Source organism: Patagioenas fasciata, chromosome 2 (assembly GCF_037038585.1).
Source record: "Patagioenas fasciata isolate bPatFas1 chromosome 2, bPatFas1.hap1, whole genome shotgun sequence".
NCBI classification, from domain to species: domain Eukaryota; kingdom Metazoa; phylum Chordata; class Aves; order Columbiformes; family Columbidae; genus Patagioenas; species Patagioenas fasciata.
Window position 1 is genome coordinate 3,328,201 of NC_092521.1, and position 18,789 is coordinate 3,346,989.

Genomic DNA, 18,789 nt, shown 5'->3' on the forward strand with positions numbered 1-18,789 from the left:
TGTTTGCTAAACATCCACCATCTCCAGTAGCAGCTTTTCCAGGAAGCAAAAACTTGGAATTATACAGAGTCAGAGTTCAACATCTGGATCAGAAAAAGAAGTGGGTGTGTTTCAGCTGCATTGGTACAAAACTGAAAGTTAAGTTGGTTTTGTTTGAGATTTGCTTTCATGTTTTTTTCACTTGTAATTGAATGTTTTGTTTCACTTTTGGGTTGTTAAAGTATTTCAGAAAAACCTTTATAGATAGAGGCTAGCTGAAACAAACAAAAGTAAAAAACAAAACAAAACCAAAAGCAAAACCAAACCAAACCAAGCCCAAACCAAACCAAACCAAACCAAACCAAACCAAACCAAACCAAACCAAACCAAAACCTATTATTTCGGGAAGGAGGGGTCAAAGCATTCTTCTTCCACAGAAATTTGGTAGATATTTCCATAATGTTTCAATGGAAATTTATACCACACAGTGCATAACTTTATTTATTTGCTAATTGAAAGGAATGACCTCATTCAACTCAATCCAAACCATTTAAAGAACAATTTTGATCCCTTTTGATGTTCAGTTTTCTTTATTTTTTAAAATTTAGTTAAAAACATTAAAAAAGGAAAGAAAAAAAAAAAAGAACACTAGAAAAAACACCCAGAATAACCCCAGCCGAAAAACCAAACCAAACAAAGCAAACCTAAGGAAACTAAAACCAAACAAAAAATTATACCTCATTTCAGATATAGCCAGAAAGAGATTAACCAAAAAGATATGTTGAAAGATCTGTTGTAAAGACCTTGCCCAGTCATCTTGTCACTAACCAAAAATGCCTAAATAAAATTAACGCAAACTCCCCAGAGCACTTTCAAACCATTGCCTTTGTAGACACACAGAGACTGATCCTTTGTAACGTCTTATGATCACTTACATAGGACCAACTTGTTCTTCAATTTAATGAGGCAGAAGATTTGATAAAAAAGAAAAAACTCCTTTGAGCTCCTACCTAGGCGTATGTACTTCCTGTATTTACCAGGAAGAGAAATATCATCTTCCACATGAAATATGTTTTCAATAGAAAAAACAGATAATAAAATTCAGTTTCTCCAATATATGAAGCCACCAGAGCTTGCTGTATTATATACTGTCTTCCTCACTCCATATGACTTCTAATGCAGCATTTTTCTCTAATTTACATTAACATTAAACTTTTCTTAGGATTTAGAGGAGTTTCTTGTAATGCTTTTACTTGCCACATCATCAGCATTACTCTTTACTCGTAACCACTTGTTAAAGTAATCTTCTCCCATGTGTAATCCAGCAATAAACTGCTGGAGAATGGATGGAATAGAATCTTATTGCATTTGGAAAGAAATGGTACTCTTGTAGGACAAGGGAAAATAAATTTAAAAAAAAAAAAAAAAAAGTCAGTTTAATTTTTATTAAGAACACCTATATTGGAATTCAGAAAATAAGGATGTTTTATTTTGAATCTTGATGTGCTACTGCAATTTCTTTTGGGGGATGGTGGGAAGCTGGGAAAAGGGGATAAGCAAGGGAGTGCTAAATTACAGGAAAGCCATAGGAGCATTTTGCTAAAATGACAATTGATAGGGACCAGTACAACCTGATATTTAACCACTGGTATTGCTATTGATAACTGGAGCGTACCTCTTCATCCAGAAGACTCGCTACAATTCCACATGGGGCTTGACCAGTTTTCAAAGTGCAGCTTAGAAAATTGCATCCTGGTGCTCTGGAGCAGGACATATGGGATGAATAAACAACTTTTTCTATTTGCTTGATCTAACATTAACCTCTGGTGCTGAAAACACACATCTTTATACCTTGAAATAAGGATCAAGCTATGAGCTAGACCTAGTGAAAGAAAATTTTGTTTAAAGGGACCGTTTATCTCAGAAGCCAGTGTAAAATATTCTATGTAGGTGGAGCACAGCTTTTGTGACCTGAAATACAACATTCCCAGCTAGGTTTCCATGTGTATCATGGCAAAGATATGCAGCAACACTGTCTGCTACAGAAATGTGAACTACTGAGCCAAGGATCCAGGGCTTGGATTTAACCAAGAGGAAAAAAAAAACGAGCGCAGGTCATGTTTTTCCTTACGGAAATGCCATGACCTCACCAGTGAATTGCTTGCTGACACTGGTTTTAAGCATGAAAGTATGTCCCCGGCAGATCCTTCTGTAAGCATCAGAGCCAGCTGAAGTGCCTTCATTTTTCTGGACAGTATCCCTGGAAACCATGTATTTAAGAAGAAGCACAGAGAGAAATCAGCGTAGCCAACTGACTGGTTCATCTTCCTCAGTCTTCAAAAAGTTGCGACGAATATTCCTGCTTTTACAATTTTAAATTATAAATTATGAGTAAAAGCTACAATGTGATTCGATTGTTCTCCATTGTCTCTCCTTCTGGACAGATCATTTTCAAGCACCTACTGACTAAAACTCTAAGACACAGAGCTAGTCCAAGTTGCAGCAGAAAATCAAACTCAGTAAACTGCTACAAGAAGTCTCTTTCTTTCCTTCCTCTGCTTTAAGGAATCAATCCAGGTAACATTACATCTGGAACATTGACAGGAATCAATACTATTGTGCATTATCTTGTAAATCTGTTTCTTAATAAGAGAGTAAATATTGACTCCTTGAGGTAAAAGTCTTTGGTAATTTCTAATCAGACCATTTTTTTTCTAAGAGTTAGACATTCCAAGACAAGAAGTCTCTTTTCTCCAGCACCTTGTTTCTTCTTCAATCATTTGCACTCCTCTGAACCAACCTGATCAATACATAGTTAATGAAAAGCACAAATGGAGTTGGTCATGGAGAAACTAGAAGGCAGGGCTGGACTAATTTCATCTGCATTTAAGGAACTGTGGTTTGTCTCCCTACAACCTGGTCACTCCTTTTAGAGAGCACAAAGACAAAAAGATGGATCTGATAGGTGATTCAAGCGACATATTTTGAGTGCCTAAGATAGGATGTTCCAAACTTCATTTCTAAGGTTGATGAGCTCTCTGTGGACTACCAAGGGAGTATGGAGTCACCAGTTTAGGTGACATTGTCTGCACCAAATCCCACAACAACTGACCTGCCCAAAGCCTGAACCACCAGAAAAGGGTAAGTTGTCCAAAAATTGTGCTCCAATGTCCTCTGTGCTGACCCAGAATCTTCTGCCACCACTTGGGCTCTGATCTCCAAATTAAAGCAAGAGACTTTCCAATGGAAAATACCAGTTGGTTGCGTTTGTGTTTACAAGTCACTTGTCTTTGAATGCTCAGAGGAAACAATCTGTCAGTTTTTCTTTCATATCAATATTTACAACTCAGTCATAGGGGCTGAGGTGTTTTATTTCAGGGTGAGTAATTACACCAGGGATTTTGTACGTGAAAAATTAACAAAAGGAGAAACTGATTTATTCATTTGACCTTTACATGGAGGTAGAAAAAAGCCTGATAAGGAAAAAAGCCTGATAAGGAAAAAAGTCCTGTTTAAAGCTTGTACTCATGTTGTGAAGGCTATCTTAATTAAGGGCAGCTGTAATTCAGTATTGTATGGGCAGTTTCGCTCCTTGTTTCTCTGCAGCGCCTTCTCACTCAGGCCTCTCCAGTGTATTCACCCATTCTCACATCACATAGAGGTTTTTTCCTCTCCATCGCACGTATATGCACGGCATAGCAAAGAAAAAACACATGGGGGGTTGGCACAGAGCTCCCATTGATCCCCCATCTGATAGAGCCCAGGACCTCTGTTCATCTTCCTGACTCCATCTACTTGACTTGAACTCCATTTTTTTGATAAGGAGCTATTTAATAAGATATTTTTTTTTAATTGGTTTTCTCCAGGTTTTGCATGGACCAAATTAAACCCATAATGCGTGCAGATAAATGTACTGCTGCCCCAGGGCTGGTATATCACACAGTGAGATGCTCTTTATTAAACCAATTTTTCTTTTTAAATCACCTTCCTCAGAAGAGAGCTAGAAGAGAAGGAAGATGCTCTCGTGGCCCATAAGCCACGCTGGAGACATGTTCCCTGCTCTCTGCTACAGCTCACGATGACTGAATATGAATGTATATGAATGCAAGGGGAGATGCTTGTTTCTTCGCATAAGTTCGCCTTTGATCAATGTGTATAAAAATAAAACTCGTGGAGCAAGGCACATCTTCTAGGGCAGTGTATGAAGCCCAGCAGTCAAACTCCTCTTGCTAAACTCAAGCATGACTGGAGGCTTTAGCACTTTAACCACTATATGTGTATTTTTTATGGCACAACTTAAATTATATCATTTTGATTGAGGTAGAACAGAGATATGAGAAAGCTCTGGGACATTTGCATTGTCTGTACCATTGAGTGAGCTAGGAAACCAGTTGCTCTGATAGCTTCTTGGGGTCACTGCAGTCAATAGTTTCTTTGTGTTTTCCCTGATAGGCTGGTTTGTAAAAAAAGAGCCTGATCCTTTTGCTCATAAAACTCAAGCAGGCACACTTGGGCTTTAAGAGCCAAGGTCCCTTTTTCAGGAACCAGGACCACAAATAAGGGATGGGACCTATTTCACAAAACAGGGTAAAAGCATCTTTATCAATAATCTTGCCAACGTGGCTTTAAACTGCGTATTTCAGAGGATGGTGGTAACAGCTCACGATTAATTGAGAGAATTAGAGGTCGGGGTAGTAAGTACCTAAGTGATGAGTGAAAGGCCCCAGGAAGAATGGAAACAAGTTAGAAAATTGTTATCTTCCCATGCTTTTGCACAAATGGCTGGCAAACAAGCAGAGGAGAGAGATTTGCTGCACACTTTCCTCTACAGTGCCATAACAGCATCCCTGAAATGACAGAAATGTGATGGGACAAGCTTGCAAGACTGAATCCTATAATGGATATTATGGGCTCCCCAGGAGAGGCAGATAGGTCAGACCAGAGACTTCCAGAGGTGCCCTCCAATCTGTGTATTTAGAAATCTGAATTTGTACTCAGAAAATTGCTAGTAGTAAATAATATCATTCAAAGCAGGTGATCTGTGGAAGATAGCACTCCTGCTGCACTGAATGCACAAAAGCTGTTTTGAGCTGTGACTTGGGAAGATGAGAAAGGACAGTGTGCACAGACAGTTTTGAATGTGATGCGGTCGGTACCCCTCAAAAATGCGCTTGATAATGTAGGAATGTGTCTACCTCCCTGATGGTCACTTAGGCAGAGAGACAGATCCCTGCAAAAAGCAGATAGAAATACGAACCAGAGCCAAGGTCAGGATGAAGGATTTTCCCTTCCTGCCCAGATGACCTGCTAGGGAGGATTCTTCTCATCCTCCTTTGCTGAGTCTAAGAAAGACACCCTTAGAAGAATTTGTTTCAAGAGAGAGCGAGTAAGGGATGAGAAATGAAGGTGAGACTGAAAATGGAGAAAACCTGGACAGGACCAAGAGAAAGTGATTCCCTGATTGCACCAGATTTGTGTCCTGGTGGGTTGGCTTACAGCATGTGTGAAAAGGCAAGTGGAAACAACTGGACAATAGGAAATGCAATGGCCCACCTGCAATATGGGATAGTCATCATGTCTGTCTTTCTGTCCAAGTGACACACTGCCCCATCAGTAAGCCCACTGGGCTAATCCTCCAGAGCTCAAAAACAGAGGTGTGTTGTTAGAGCCATTTCCAAGCACAAGAGTCACTCATGTGAATGAAACACTGTGGGAAATCACATCAGCTTTTTCCTGACATTTTATGCCTGGAGTTTTGCTTGTTTTCTCATGAGAAAAAGGAGGATGAAGGAATGAGAGGTGCATCAGGAAAACAAATAAAAGAGATAATTTAAAATATGAGAGGTCAAGGAAAAAAGGATAAAAGGGGATTGGACACAAGGACAAAACATCCAGGGAAAAGAAGAAGGAAGACACGTACTGACTTTGCTAGTCAGTTACATGAGAAATAACCAAGATCTGCACTGCTGGACAGATGTGTAGGACCCCATCAGATAGCAAGAGATGGAGAAAGGGAGAGAAGGAAGACAGAAGAAGAAAGAAGAAGGGAGAAATTAAAGCAGCAGCAAGTGAAAAATAATCAAAGATAAATAAAGTTGACACAAAAAACGACTTTCATTTTCTATTGCAGGCATTCTGAAGTGAGACGTACAAGAAGAGACTTTAATTTGCCTCCTTCCCACAAACTCAGCCCTGCTGATTCATTCAACTCGGCAAGGCTACACTGCTCACTACCCTATAGTACCAATTTATATGCTAATCGCCTTCGTTTGTAAATCAAGGCAGTCTTCTCCAATGCCTCCCCCCCACCAAATTCACTGGTTCGAAATACTGTCCATCTCTGTACACAGGGCTGGGAACTGCCGACTCTGAGATGAGAAACACATCAAATCCTAAATAATTAGAGTTCATCCCTGTGGATTAAGTTGCTGTTTCATCTCAGGTCCTCACCTGCTCAGCAGGAACCTTCCTAAAGAGTTCTATAATTAGTCAAGCCTGGGAAAGAAAACATAAATCCCTCCTTCTTTTCCTCTCTGTCCTCCAGTTTTCCCTGATTTTCTTCTTCATAGATCTTCTTGGAAAGACAAGTTAGGACAAAAAAGGGATACTGTTTGTTTCCTAGATCCCTTTTCCACTTTTGGAAGAGTCTATGACTACCTGAATAGAGCAAGTCTGGGAGGAACCTGCCCATAGCCAGAGGACAAAGCGGAAATTAAATGGAACTAGTAAAGTCCTCATTTATTTCCAGTTTCCTGTTAAAGTACTCCCCAGCGACCGAAGGAAAAAAAGCATCCTGATCTCCCAAAGGAAAAATGCCTTTGGAAATCTTTGGAAAAACAAGAAGTGTGTTTTCTTTAACAGAGGTTGGGATTCTGCTTAATTCATCACCAGATTCAAATGAGATCTTTTGATCCCTTCCATTCCCTCCGGGAGAATCTCCTCTCACTCTACGGTGCTGCTCCAAGCACCCAGTGGGGTTCTGAATCATCCTAAACAGAACGGGATGTGAGTCTGGGTATCCTACTCCACCACTAAATATTCTGCAGTGGACACACATGCTCAGTTGCTTTGCACAGAAACTCTGTCCTCTCCTTGAGAAATAATATTTTACAATTGCTGGATTTCCACAAGCCAGTGAAAACAGCACAGTTTGGTATGCAAAGGTTGTTACTCGGAATAATTAATGCTGGCCTTTAACACTCTAAGACTCCCAGTCAAGTTTCTACCAATTAATAACAAAAAAAAAAAAGGAAGAAAGTTACAGACTAATCATGCACTTCTACCTCCAAAGGCAGCCCCATCTCTTTTTGGAAGCTCTTTCTTCAACATATATTTGCTTTCTTGCTGTCAGCTTTTGTGTTTTATGGCACCCAAAGGGATCACACGTATTCCTGTATGGACAGCGGAAACCCTCTGCTGAGTCTCTAGACTGGACCCCTAGGTTTCAAAGATGGTCTTTGGGTGAATATTGGCCACTTTCCTCTTTTGAAAACAGTAACTTTCAGAAGTCCTGTATTCACAGCAATGGAGGTAAAAACTTAATGAATGGCAAAGGTAGCACAGTGACATCCACATCTCCCAGGCTTCAGGTCAGGGCACTGACGTCAAACCCTTCACCTGACCACTGTAGTGTCCTGTCTTCTTATTAGGTGTTATTCTTCATGATTTTTTTTGTCCCGCTTTGATCTGCTCTCTCTATCTTGAACTTATGTGTCTCTCTCTTGAACCATCTTCATGTTATTATGTCTCCAGTTCTCCCCCAGGTTGGAGTTACCACACTGGACAGATAGAATACACATCCTAACTTCCAACCTTCATTTTTCCATTTCTATCCTTACAATCAGAGACTCTTACACCATCAACATCCTTTAAGTTAAAGAATTCTTGTTCTCTTTTCCCGTTTCCTCCCTCTCTTCAACAGTCATCAGCGACAGTTATGAAGCTCTTGATTTAGATTAAACAAACTAAAGGAAACAATATCTCTCAACCTAACCATGTGGTCTCAGTTCCTCTGAGCCTTTGAATGGCCCTTCACAGTTTGAAACTCTCTTCTCTGACCATGCATGACTGGTTGTGCAGGTCTCACCACCAAGGAGGCACCAGGAGCTTAGGCAGAAATGCACAAAATGCTCCAGAGGAATCTGACTGGGTTCTTGCAAAATGCCATCTTATTTTATTACTACTGGAAATGCCTTTCCTGGTACCCCCTGAGGTTGGCATTTGATTTTTCTCTGATTGATAATTGTGCTGAATGCATACAAACCTCTCTCCCTTGCCGCTCCCATCTGCCAAGCCTTCCAGGCTGCAGCATGAGTTCTGCAGTTAGCTTGACCGTGCGTTTTGTACTATAAAATGTTATTCTGTTCCTCTTCCTGATCTCACCAGGTATCTAGTTCTCCTTGGATGATGTCTCAATCCTTCTCTGTATTGGCAACATCCCTCAAAGCTTCGAGTCCAAATCTTTCATTGACAAATACTTAACTTTTTTGTTTGGTCGTTTGTCCCAAGGCTTCAAATATACTGAAGACAATATCTCCAGCTTAATAGAGGAACATGATTATTGACTCCTGCCCTATTCTCATAATATTCTTTTATCTCCCAACACCTTCCTTATCCCCTACTCACATTTTCTCCACCAATATCACAATGCAATAAATAGTCTATGAGACACTTTACTGAGAAGAGACAAATTATTCTGGTCGCAGATCTAAGTTCGCGAAATTCAGCTGTTTTATTTAAGGAAGATAATTAATTACTATGGAAAAGAACTCTTTAATCAACCTTCTATGCAGTGTGATTCATTTTGTATTTCTTTTTGCCTTTACTGATTCTTATACTAGGTTCATAGCCCTGCCTGACACTGAATGGGGGTCACCTTTTATATACCAAGCTAATTTTCATTGTCCTGGCTTAACTGTACTAAGATCACCAATGAGGCCAGGCTTTTAAATCACTTTATTTCATTAATGAACAGTAGGTGTCAGCCCTGAAATGCCACTCATTCCACATCTCAGGTCAGAAGAGAGCTCATTTCATGGACAGCAATTGTGACTCAGTGATTTCTTATAGGCCTTTGACCCCTTTCAGGAAATTTGGCACAACTGAGTGAGAAGTCTCAGTACCTCAGATGGTAGTATGGCTTGGCTTAAAGAGCATCTGTGGGGCAACCAGGTGGTGAACATTTAGCCCTTCCCTCTGCTGCTGGATTTTCTGTGCTCAACTCAAGACTCCCTGCCTTGCTCCTGTATTTCAAACAGGTTTACAGCCCTTTGAAGAGGATATGGTCTCATATTTCCCATCTAAATGCAAAACACCTACAAGTGATGGAAGCCTATGTTGGCTGAGGCCTCAAAGCTTGAGTTACAATATTAATAATAGGTCCAAACATGAGCTAATGTGAAGGAGCTGTCAATTATTTCAGACAACAATTGATCAAAGCCAAGAAACTCCTGATACACATTAAGCAACACTTTGATTGTCCATTCCCTGAAAACCCTCAGCCCACACAGACCAGGAGATGACAATTTGCCTTTTCAGTCAATTATTTCTTCTGAACAGAGACTCCCCTGCATTTGCCTTTCTTCCTGCAGAATTTGCCTTGTTCTTTCTCTCCTGCTTTCAAATCACTTCCAACATTTGCGGAACTTTCTTTGGTCATTGTTCCAGCTCTGGAGAGGTCACTTGTCAAAGTGCTACTGTGAAGTGTTGTATTTTAATTTTAAATTTCCATGTCTTTGAAGCTGACATTTTCCATTAAAGATAAAAAAAACATACTCTGTCCTGCTGCATACCACACAAAGCACAATATGTGCCAACAACAGCAGCAGGATGCTTTGCAAAACCTGCCGGACACACAGGGAAATGTGGCCACGCTGGGTACGACCATCAGTGTCCAACAAATTGGGGAGGCCAAAATGTGGGAAGACTGTCACAGTCCATTTGGTGATGGACTCATGATGCTTCTTTTACCTTGATCTCGAAGCACAAAATTAAGGCAACCAAAATGCCAGGGGGTTATAATTCAATCGAACAGTGTTACTTTACTAATTTGCCCATAAAGTGGCATGCAATAGAGAGAGTAAGAAAAAGAAAAGGGAGAAGTAACGGGGAAAAGTAAAAGTAAAGATGAGAAATGAGGTTGCTTTTGTCATCAGTCCAGTTCCAGAAGCGTCCCTCTGGTCTCCGATCCTGTGGAGTCCTGCCAGTCCTCCATCATGGTTTGGGATCCTCTGGTGGGACGATCTTCAACAGTATCCATTCTGGAGTCATCTTTAATGCTTCTTCACCCCCCCTTGCTACCATTGTTTCAGCCCAGTCTCCACCTTGATTTCACAACCCAGGTTTGTACTGTGCAGTCTTGAAAGATTCACACTTTCTTTTGCCAACACTTATGTGTCCAGCATTCAGGGGTCTTTCTCTGGTCCACTGGGTGACCTCAGGACCCTTGACAAGCTCCTGGGCATGCTCCTTTTCATTGGCCATTGTTTAGGGGAGCAGGTGGGGAACACATGTAACTGAGGCTGCAGGTGAGAACACATCTTCTGGACAGCAGCTATTGTCCCTGGGTCAAAGAGACTCTCGTAACAATCACTTTCAGGAAGTGAGGGCTAGTTTAGCTGAAGCAGCAGGCGAAGTCCATACAGCAACCATTGTAAGCAGCACCCCCACCCCGTATTGGAGAAACCAGTGCAACACAATGCTTCTCCTCAGACCTCTCTCCCAGTCATTTTCCATGCTTTCTTTCTGTCAGGGCCTCAGTTCTCTAAGTTCTTGATGGCGATGTTCAGGCAAATACTGCTTCATCTTTGGACTGACTCTCACAGAAGACTAAGGCATTTATGATGCATGGAAGACTGTGACAAAAGTAGAAACTGAGTCTCCATCTCAGGAGTCTCCGATCAGTATCTGCTCCACAGCAAAATTCAAATTGTCTCCTGTGATACTATTCCCAAATAGGAACCTAAGCTTGTTTTTCACCCCCATGCCCTGGGCTCTGTGTTTTTCATGCCTGTCCTGATCTCTACAGGAGTGCAGCATCTTGCTGAGTTTAGAATTAAATAGTTAATTTGCAGCTCATCACCTGTGAGAGGCAAAACTGAAGCAGTCCGATAGGATCAGGTGAGAAATGTAGTCCTGCTTTGCTTTTCCTTTGCCAAAGTTTGACTTTATTACGAATCTGCCTGGTTAAAAATTAGGTTCCACATCATAAATAAATAAGGAAAAAAAATAAAAGAAAAATAAATTAAAAAGCCATTGCATATGTGCAGATCAGACAAATGCTACTGCAGCTAATTAATTCCTGTATCTCGTTTAATTCACATTCTCTTTCTGGAGTCCACTGAGCACATTTTTCACATAAATCAGAGCTGCTGTCTCAGTGCCTTTTTCAAGTCAGTTTGCCATAAGAAAAGTGCTATGTTTAACCTGTCTCGATATATTTTAATGGTTCTTTCCATGTATAGATATTTACCTGTGTGTTTATGGACCAGTGGTTGTATGCATGGGTGTGTGTGTGAATATTTATATATATGGGTCTGTGTGTATACATGTGCATGTGTCAGAGACTGAGGGTCAGAGTGCTGTTTTGCATCATATATTTTGCCCTACAAACCGTGTGTAGGACATGGTAGTGGCTCTCAGCACAGGGTTGTATACAAACACTGAGAACTTCTTGAGTGTGTGAAAATGCTAAAGGACTCTTACTCCCACTAGAAAAATGTTGGGAGATAAATGTCGACTCTGTTTGGGACATGTTGATTTTGATGATCAGACAGGTACTTGTTTTTCTTTAGAAATCTGGATTAATTAACTGAAGTGATACCATGGTGATGTCCTGTTTTCTGCATGATGCTCTAAGCTTTCAAATTTTAACCTCTTCTAATGAAGAAGTGCTGCCCAGTTGCAGGTGCTAAGGGAGCTGCAGGCACTCACACAGCAAAAAAATTCGTGCTAATGACTTCTTTCCTCAAATTTGGCCTTTTACCCAAAGGACTTTAAAGGCAAAGGAAAGTGGTGGTGGTGAGGACTCAGACCTGGTGTGTCTCTGCAGATGTGGAGTCATCTAACACAAACCATGGTGCAACAACTAAGGGTGGGACACTTGGACTTGTTTATTTCTTAAATTAAATCTGCAAGGGGAAAAAGCAAATAAAACCATCCAAACCTTGCAGAGTTTTTTCTCCCCATAGGCTGACAGTCCTGCTTGTCCTCTGTTTGCTCACAAAATACATCTGTCCTTTCTTCCCTATTTCAGAAGTTCAAGTGGTTCTTGCAAACTCAACAGGAACCAAGAGATGTTGCTTTTCAAATAAGCATACAGCTATTAAGCAGCGGGGTGGTAGGAACCTGATCCAGGGCTGTCATCTTGAGAATTCCTCTCTCAAGATGATACAGTTCTTCTGGCTGTCATGATGGCTGCATGCTCTCTTCAGGAGCCACATTATTCCTCACTGGTATGTCAACACCACGGTGTCTCTGGGACACAGGAGGAGATGAGCAAGGCTGACCTCCCTGTGATGGGGCTCACACAGAGAGTTGTTAGGTGAAGGAAAGCAGTTCAGGTTGCATGGTTGACTTCTCTTGAAATGATCAGCAAAGTGACTTGCTGGAGTGAGTTCAGAGATGGGTAATGAAGCTGGTGAGGCATCTGGAGCACAAGTCTGATGAGGAACAGCTGAGGGACCTGAAGTTGTTTAGCCTGGAGAAAAAAAGGCTGAGGGGAGACCTTCATGTTCTCTACAACTACCTGAAAGGAGGTTCTAGCATGGAAGGTCTTGGTTTCTTCTCTCAAGTATCAAGCGATAGGATAAGAAGAAAAGGCCTCAAGTTGCACCAAAGAAGGTTCAGACTGAATATTAGGAAAAATTTCTCCACAGAAAAGGTTGTCAGACATTGGAACAGGCTGCCCGGGGAAGTGGTAAAGTCATCTGGAGGTATTTAAAAGATGCAGAGATGAGATTCTCAGGGACATGGTTCAGTGTCGTGTTGGGTTAATGATTGGACCCTGTGATCTTAAAGGTCTTTTCCAACCAAAATGATTCTATAATTCCGTTAGACTGAAGAGTGGCTGAAACCTGACTGCTTCATTCCCCTGGGTCTCTCTTTTGGCATTATTGTCATAACAACTACTCAACTTGCTAACGAGCCAGTGTAATGAGTGATGCTCATTACTCAAACATAACATGCATGCAATCAGCAGTGAGGTTTTTTTTCTGTTGGTGCTATTTGGCATCATGGTCTAAAAGGATTCTGAAGTTTTTAAGACTAGGAAAGAATGATTTTGACCATCCAACATGATGTCCTGCATGTCCCCAGTTTAGAAAATGTGGTTGTCTTCCATGTTGTAATTTCTAAGGATTGGTGTGAAATCAGTCTAGTCAAGAGACTTACTAGCATAAGGGAGCTTTCAGCTTCAGATACATTAAAGGATTTTTGAAAAATCATGAATGAAAATAGGTCTGAGTGCACAAACACCTGGAGAGGTCCTCCACATGGATTCCCTGAGGGCTCCTTACTCAGAAGGCTGTTGAAAGCTACTTTGAAGGTGTTTTCTATTTGTTTGAAAGCTGCAAGCCAGACACGTCTCTGGGGAGGCACTGACCTGTTTCTGAGAGGACTGGGTTGATGAAAATAAGAAGGAAAAAACCCAACAGTCATCTTCTTTCTTCTCTGTTTACGTCTAGTCACAACAGAAGCTTAGGAACAGATATTCAACTCAGGCCCAGATTCACCCTAACTCATCTTGGACATCTCAGATAGAAGCGTAGTGAGCCCAAGTACTCTTTTCAACCACAAAATAGACCTTAGAGAGTTAGCCCTCTGCCTTGGTTCCAAATCTTTCAGGATCAGTGTCTTGCTCCATATGGGCTATTTCCTATATGGGCAGCCCAGGGGAAATGTTTTGCATTTTCTTCAGTTTTCAGATTCTTCTAATTTTTCTAGCACAGCCAAATTTTCTCAGTGTAACAGCGAAGAATGATTTCTTACATGTACAATGTGCTATTTATGCACTGCCACAGAACAGCTGTGCTTCCTCCTTGGAAGATCATGTTATACGTACAGATTTTCTCTGCCCCACGGCTAAAGCCTGGGGTGGTTGCAAGGCAGGGTCTCGTGATGATAGGATGGTTCAGGATGACTTCAGGAGGCCCTTTCCAAACTGAATTATCCCTAGACCCTCTCTTGCAACCACATCACACTATAACCACAGTGCAAACCAAAACCACCTGTACATACACTGACCTCCTGCACCTAACACCTCTGATGATGCGGTTGTTTATTGTTCAATGAACACAGCAGGGACTTGTGCTCCTTCCTCCCAGTTCCCTTTGATGAGAAGCAGCAGGACCTTCAGATCTCCAGGGCTGTGGTCTGAGCTTTGTGCTCTCCTGCCCTTCTGGGCCATCACTTCACGTGATGCTTTGTGGTTAGTATTTCCTCTCTGCCTGTTAATGCTACAGGATCATGGTATGGGAGATGTAGGATGAGAAACACCCCTGCAGGAAGGATGGAGAAGCCCTGAGACTCACCAGCAGGTGCTGCTGGTTGAAGAAAGGTTGGATCATGGTTCAAGAATGGGGGAACTGGGCTAAGAGCTTCCATCCAGACACCCCACACCTCTGCCATCATTTCAGTTGTTTCAAGACACACGATTCATTTCAGTTGGGCCAAGAGAAGTCATTTAATCAGGGAACTTACTGGGACATGATGGCTTTGGATCAAGGCTCTGAAAAGTAGCAGCCTTGGATCCGATTTGCCAGACCCCCTTAAACCTCCTGCAGTCCTGCCTATAAACCTAAAAACTGTCAGTCAAGTGATGCAGCAGAGCTGGGGAGATAAGGACACATTTTCTTGCTGGAGGATTTCAGCCATTTGAGGATAATTGAATAATCCCTAGATCAATTCATTTATTGTCATTTTCATGAGTGATATCTTCAAGCCCCTTGTGCACTGAGTCATGCTTCTGCTTGCAACCTGGTAATGCAGGAGATGGCAGGGAAATCCAGGTGAAGTTGAGATGATTGGCTTTGCAACCATGCAGGCGGGGTAGCATCAGCATCACCCCGGTCCCATTGGAAACTATACCCTAGCACTGCTGCCCTCTACCAGTAAAGCTGCTTGATCTGTGTTAAATACTGATCCTGTCACATCATATGTTGGGATGAAGATGACAAGGCTTGGGTTAGAAATACACAGAAAACGAAACTCCTGATGCCCTGGTAAAGTCCATTATAAGAGGACGTATTTTGGGGGATGTCAAGAAGCTACGGAGCTAAAAGCGAAAGGAGACAGACTTATCAGCAGGGCCTGTTGTGAAAGGACAAGGGGTAATGGATTTAAACCGAAGCAGGGGAGATTTCCACTAGATGTGAGGAAGAAATTTTTCACAATGAGGGTGACAGAAGATGGGAAAAGTTGCCCAGAGAGCTGGTGGATGTCCAATCCTTGGAGACATCCCAGGCCAGGCTGGACAGGGCTCTGAGCAACCTGAGCTGGGTGAAGATGTCCCTGTTCATGGCAGCGGTTGGACTGGATAAGCTTTGAAGGTCCCTTCCAACCCAAACTATCCTATAATTCTGTGATTCCATGATAAAAGATGCAGTCATGGGGCAAGTTTGGCCCCAAGCTATGGCTCTTCCAGAGTAGAGAGCCAACATGGCAGCTTGCAGATCCAGGAGAGGTGTTTCCCAGCACCCGAGCACAATGCAAACCGCCCGTGGGGCACAGGCAGGGGCGCTTTTAACAAGCAGACATCGCTAGAGTTTACACCTCTTTTATTAGAAATAAGACACATTCATTTTGTGCTCTGAAAACTGTACAGAAAATAAAAGTTGACGAACACAGAGAGGAGGAAGGGGAAGGCATGGCATGGGGCAGGGCATGGAGAAACAGAATTAACCGGAGGAGCTGAGCAGAGAAAGTCGAATATCAACAGTTATTAAACAAACATTTATCTCTCTAATTACATAACACTGTTAATGTCCTGTAGGTTGTCTGGAGTTGAATGGGTGAACGGGTAAGGTTGGAGAGCAGAGGGCAGGCTCAGGGGAAGGGAAAAAAAAAAAAGATAAAAGAATTAAAACACAGTAGAAAGATATCTGTATGCTAAAATTCATAATGTGTAATTATAATAATTACAATATCATACAACCTGGCATCTGAGGGAGGCCTTTGTGCTTTCCTGTTTCATAGAATAATCTAAAATTGAACAATAATATCACAGTTTTTATAAGTAATTAATTTCCCTATTTTTAACTATTTGGATTTTTTTTTTAAAAAAGTTTTTCTTTCCATCCTTCATATAATACAGTTAATGGCAAGGTAAACGCCACTGTCCTTAAAGATAACCCAGGTGGCCCAGAGGAAAGTGGAAGCAGAGACATTTGCTTGTCAAGCAACATTTCTCATTGGGGGAAGCATAACTGAGGTCAGTGATTGTTTTGCGTCTTGTAACCATTGGTAGCTTTTTCCTAAAAAATATTTTGTTTTGTTTGTTTTTATTTTTTTATTAAGACACCCAAAACCACTGTGATAACTCAGACCCTGATCAAGACTTACTGCTGTCTGGCACAATCTGGCCAATCACAGCCAGAGGTTTGTCGCCACAGATCTCCAAATCTGGGACATTTGTTCCAGACATCAGACAGTGCTGGGAATGATTAGAAAAATGAAGTCTGCATGTAATGTCAGCAGTATATTTTTTAATGATAAAGAATATTGCACAATATTTTTGTGGGTGAAATGCAGATACCTTATTTTTAATATATATATATATATATATAACCTTGAGAAATGTTTAATGGAAAAAAAAATCATGGTGAAATAAAAAGGTGGTATTTTATGATGAGGAATATCTTCTTTTCCTGACCAGCTCCACCTCTTCCTTCTTGTAGGACCACAAACCTGCTTGCTTGGCTCTGGGCAGTGGGGAGGGAGAAGAAGAGCCAATGAGGGGAAAATAATCAAAGCCCAAAGTGAATAAAACAAAACACAACATTGCAAGCCAGCGGCAAAGGAGCTGTGTGTTCCCACCATCCCAAACTTTCCACGGATCAACTTGCCTTCCACCTTCAGCAGGTGGCATCCTTACCCCATGCCTGTGCAGTCCTACAGCACAGAAAGGCATTCGAAATGACAAGAGCCAAAGAAAAGAAAGGTCTCGGGTTTCAAGTTCTCTTTTTATTGAAGAAAAGAAAAGAAGAAGGAAAAAAATAGATTATTTTGTTTGTTTGTTTCCAAGTGGACGTTATTCATGTTGTCAGTTTGTCTCAATGTCCTAAGGCAACATCTCTGTATACCAAATATCTCCAGGTACATTGGCAGATCTGTCTTTCCCTGTTTCTCTCTCTGCCTTCCAGGGAGGGGCAGCTTCAAATAAATCTGAGTCCGAAAGCAAGGAAAAATAACAAAAAGAAAAGGATGAGGCCAAGAGGAATTTTGCAAGGCCTGTGTTGAGTTTATCTATTTAACAGTCAATGAAACAACTTATATTCTTCTTATTGGTCTGTTTTTCTAACACTTCCAACCCTCTCCCTGGAGATGAGCAGTTTTTTGGAGGTGGTCCTTTCCTCCTGCACCTGTCCCACTCCTTGGGGTGCGCAGAAGCTCCACTGTGGAGGGATGAGAGGAGGAAGCCCCACCTTACCTCTTCACCTAAGCCATGGATGATGCCACCACTTCCCGCTCCAGGCCCTGTGGGGACTTGCCGGGGGGATGCCACGATGCCAGGTCACGGTGTGGCACATAGGAGTGGGAATGTCTTCTCAGCCACCGCTTTAAACATCCCAAGCATCCCGTCTCCTTCCTTCTTAGACGAGCCCGTGAGAGAGAGGTGGGGGGGAAAGGATCGGCAAGGGATGAGTCTCCCCTCAAGGCTGGGTCTCCCCCAGGGATCTACGGCTGGGTTGCACCCCAGTGAGGCTCCCACTGGTGTCGCTTCTTGTGGTCCACAAACAAACCTTGATCTTGGCCCTTCACGGTGGCCGCTGGGCGTCCTTCCACACCTCCCATGGCAGAGCAGGAAGGGTTCCGGCGTGTGGCAGCAACCCAAAAGCATCTTGGTAGGGCTTGTCCCCTGCAACCCCTCCCCACCCTCTGCCTCCTCCTCGCTCTCTTCCAGGTTCACTTCTTCTCCAGTCCTACCTGGGAAAGCACATGTTGTCCTGAACCTACAGCTACTATACTCTATGAAGTAATATTCCCCCTCTCTGCTGAGAACAATACAAAAGTTACTCTGTCTTACCAAAGGTTTCAAAAGAAACCAACCACTTCTCTTGCTCTGTTCCGATTTAATTTAATCATTTCTTTAAAACGTGGTTTTGTTTTGTTTGTTTCATTTGTTTTCCGGAAAAAAAAAAAAAGTCCCTTTCTTCCCTTTCCGCTCAGACCTCTGTCTGAAGGTCAATAATGTCTTGTCCCACCAGGGGAATGGTGGCTCCTGTTTTCTCCCACTCTACAGTTTTTAGTTCTAGGGGAGACTGTGCCACGGGTTCGATGTCCTTTTTAACCCATGATGGTGGGGACTGGACTTTCCTGATTCCTTCCCAGGGTCTCTTGTTTGGTGTCTGCTGTTTTTCTTGCTGCAAGAGGAGGAAGGTATAAGAAAGGAGAGAGGGAAAGAGCAGTCAGTATCATACAACAAACAAAATTTTTTTGCCTCCTTCTCTTATATCAAAGGTATTTTTTTCTGTGAAACTCCTGATTCAAAATAAAGTGGTGTTTCAATGAAAATTGCACTTGGTGCATAAACTGTCTATTTTCAGGAAGAAAATACAAACATTTTTATTCTTTCCCACTCTATCACCTAATGCC

General features: G+C 42.0%; 1 protein-coding gene and 1 long non-coding RNA gene across 8 annotated transcripts in view; one reads left to right on the plus strand and one right to left on the minus strand.

The window, feature by feature from the left end:
* Window positions 1-16,949, plus strand: part of LOC139827120 (uncharacterized) — a 29,103-nt gene extending 12,154 nt beyond the window's left edge. The window contains exons 3-4 of the long non-coding RNA XR_011737328.1: window positions 16,289-16,405; window positions 16,872-16,949. This is a non-coding gene — a long non-coding RNA (uncharacterized lncRNA). The remainder of the gene's footprint in view (window positions 1-16,288; window positions 16,406-16,871) is intronic.
* Window positions 15,736-18,789, minus strand: part of ADGRB1 (adhesion G protein-coupled receptor B1) — a 292,674-nt gene continuing 289,620 nt past the window's right edge. For all 7 annotated transcript variants that reach the window (XM_065831582.2, XM_065831583.2, XM_065831586.2 and 4 more), the window contains one exon: window positions 15,736-18,557. In XM_065831582.2, coding sequence (XP_065687654.1) covers window positions 18,360-18,557 — 198 coding nt within the window. In that variant the 3' untranslated portion in view covers window positions 15,736-18,359. The remainder of the gene's footprint in view (window positions 18,558-18,789) is intronic.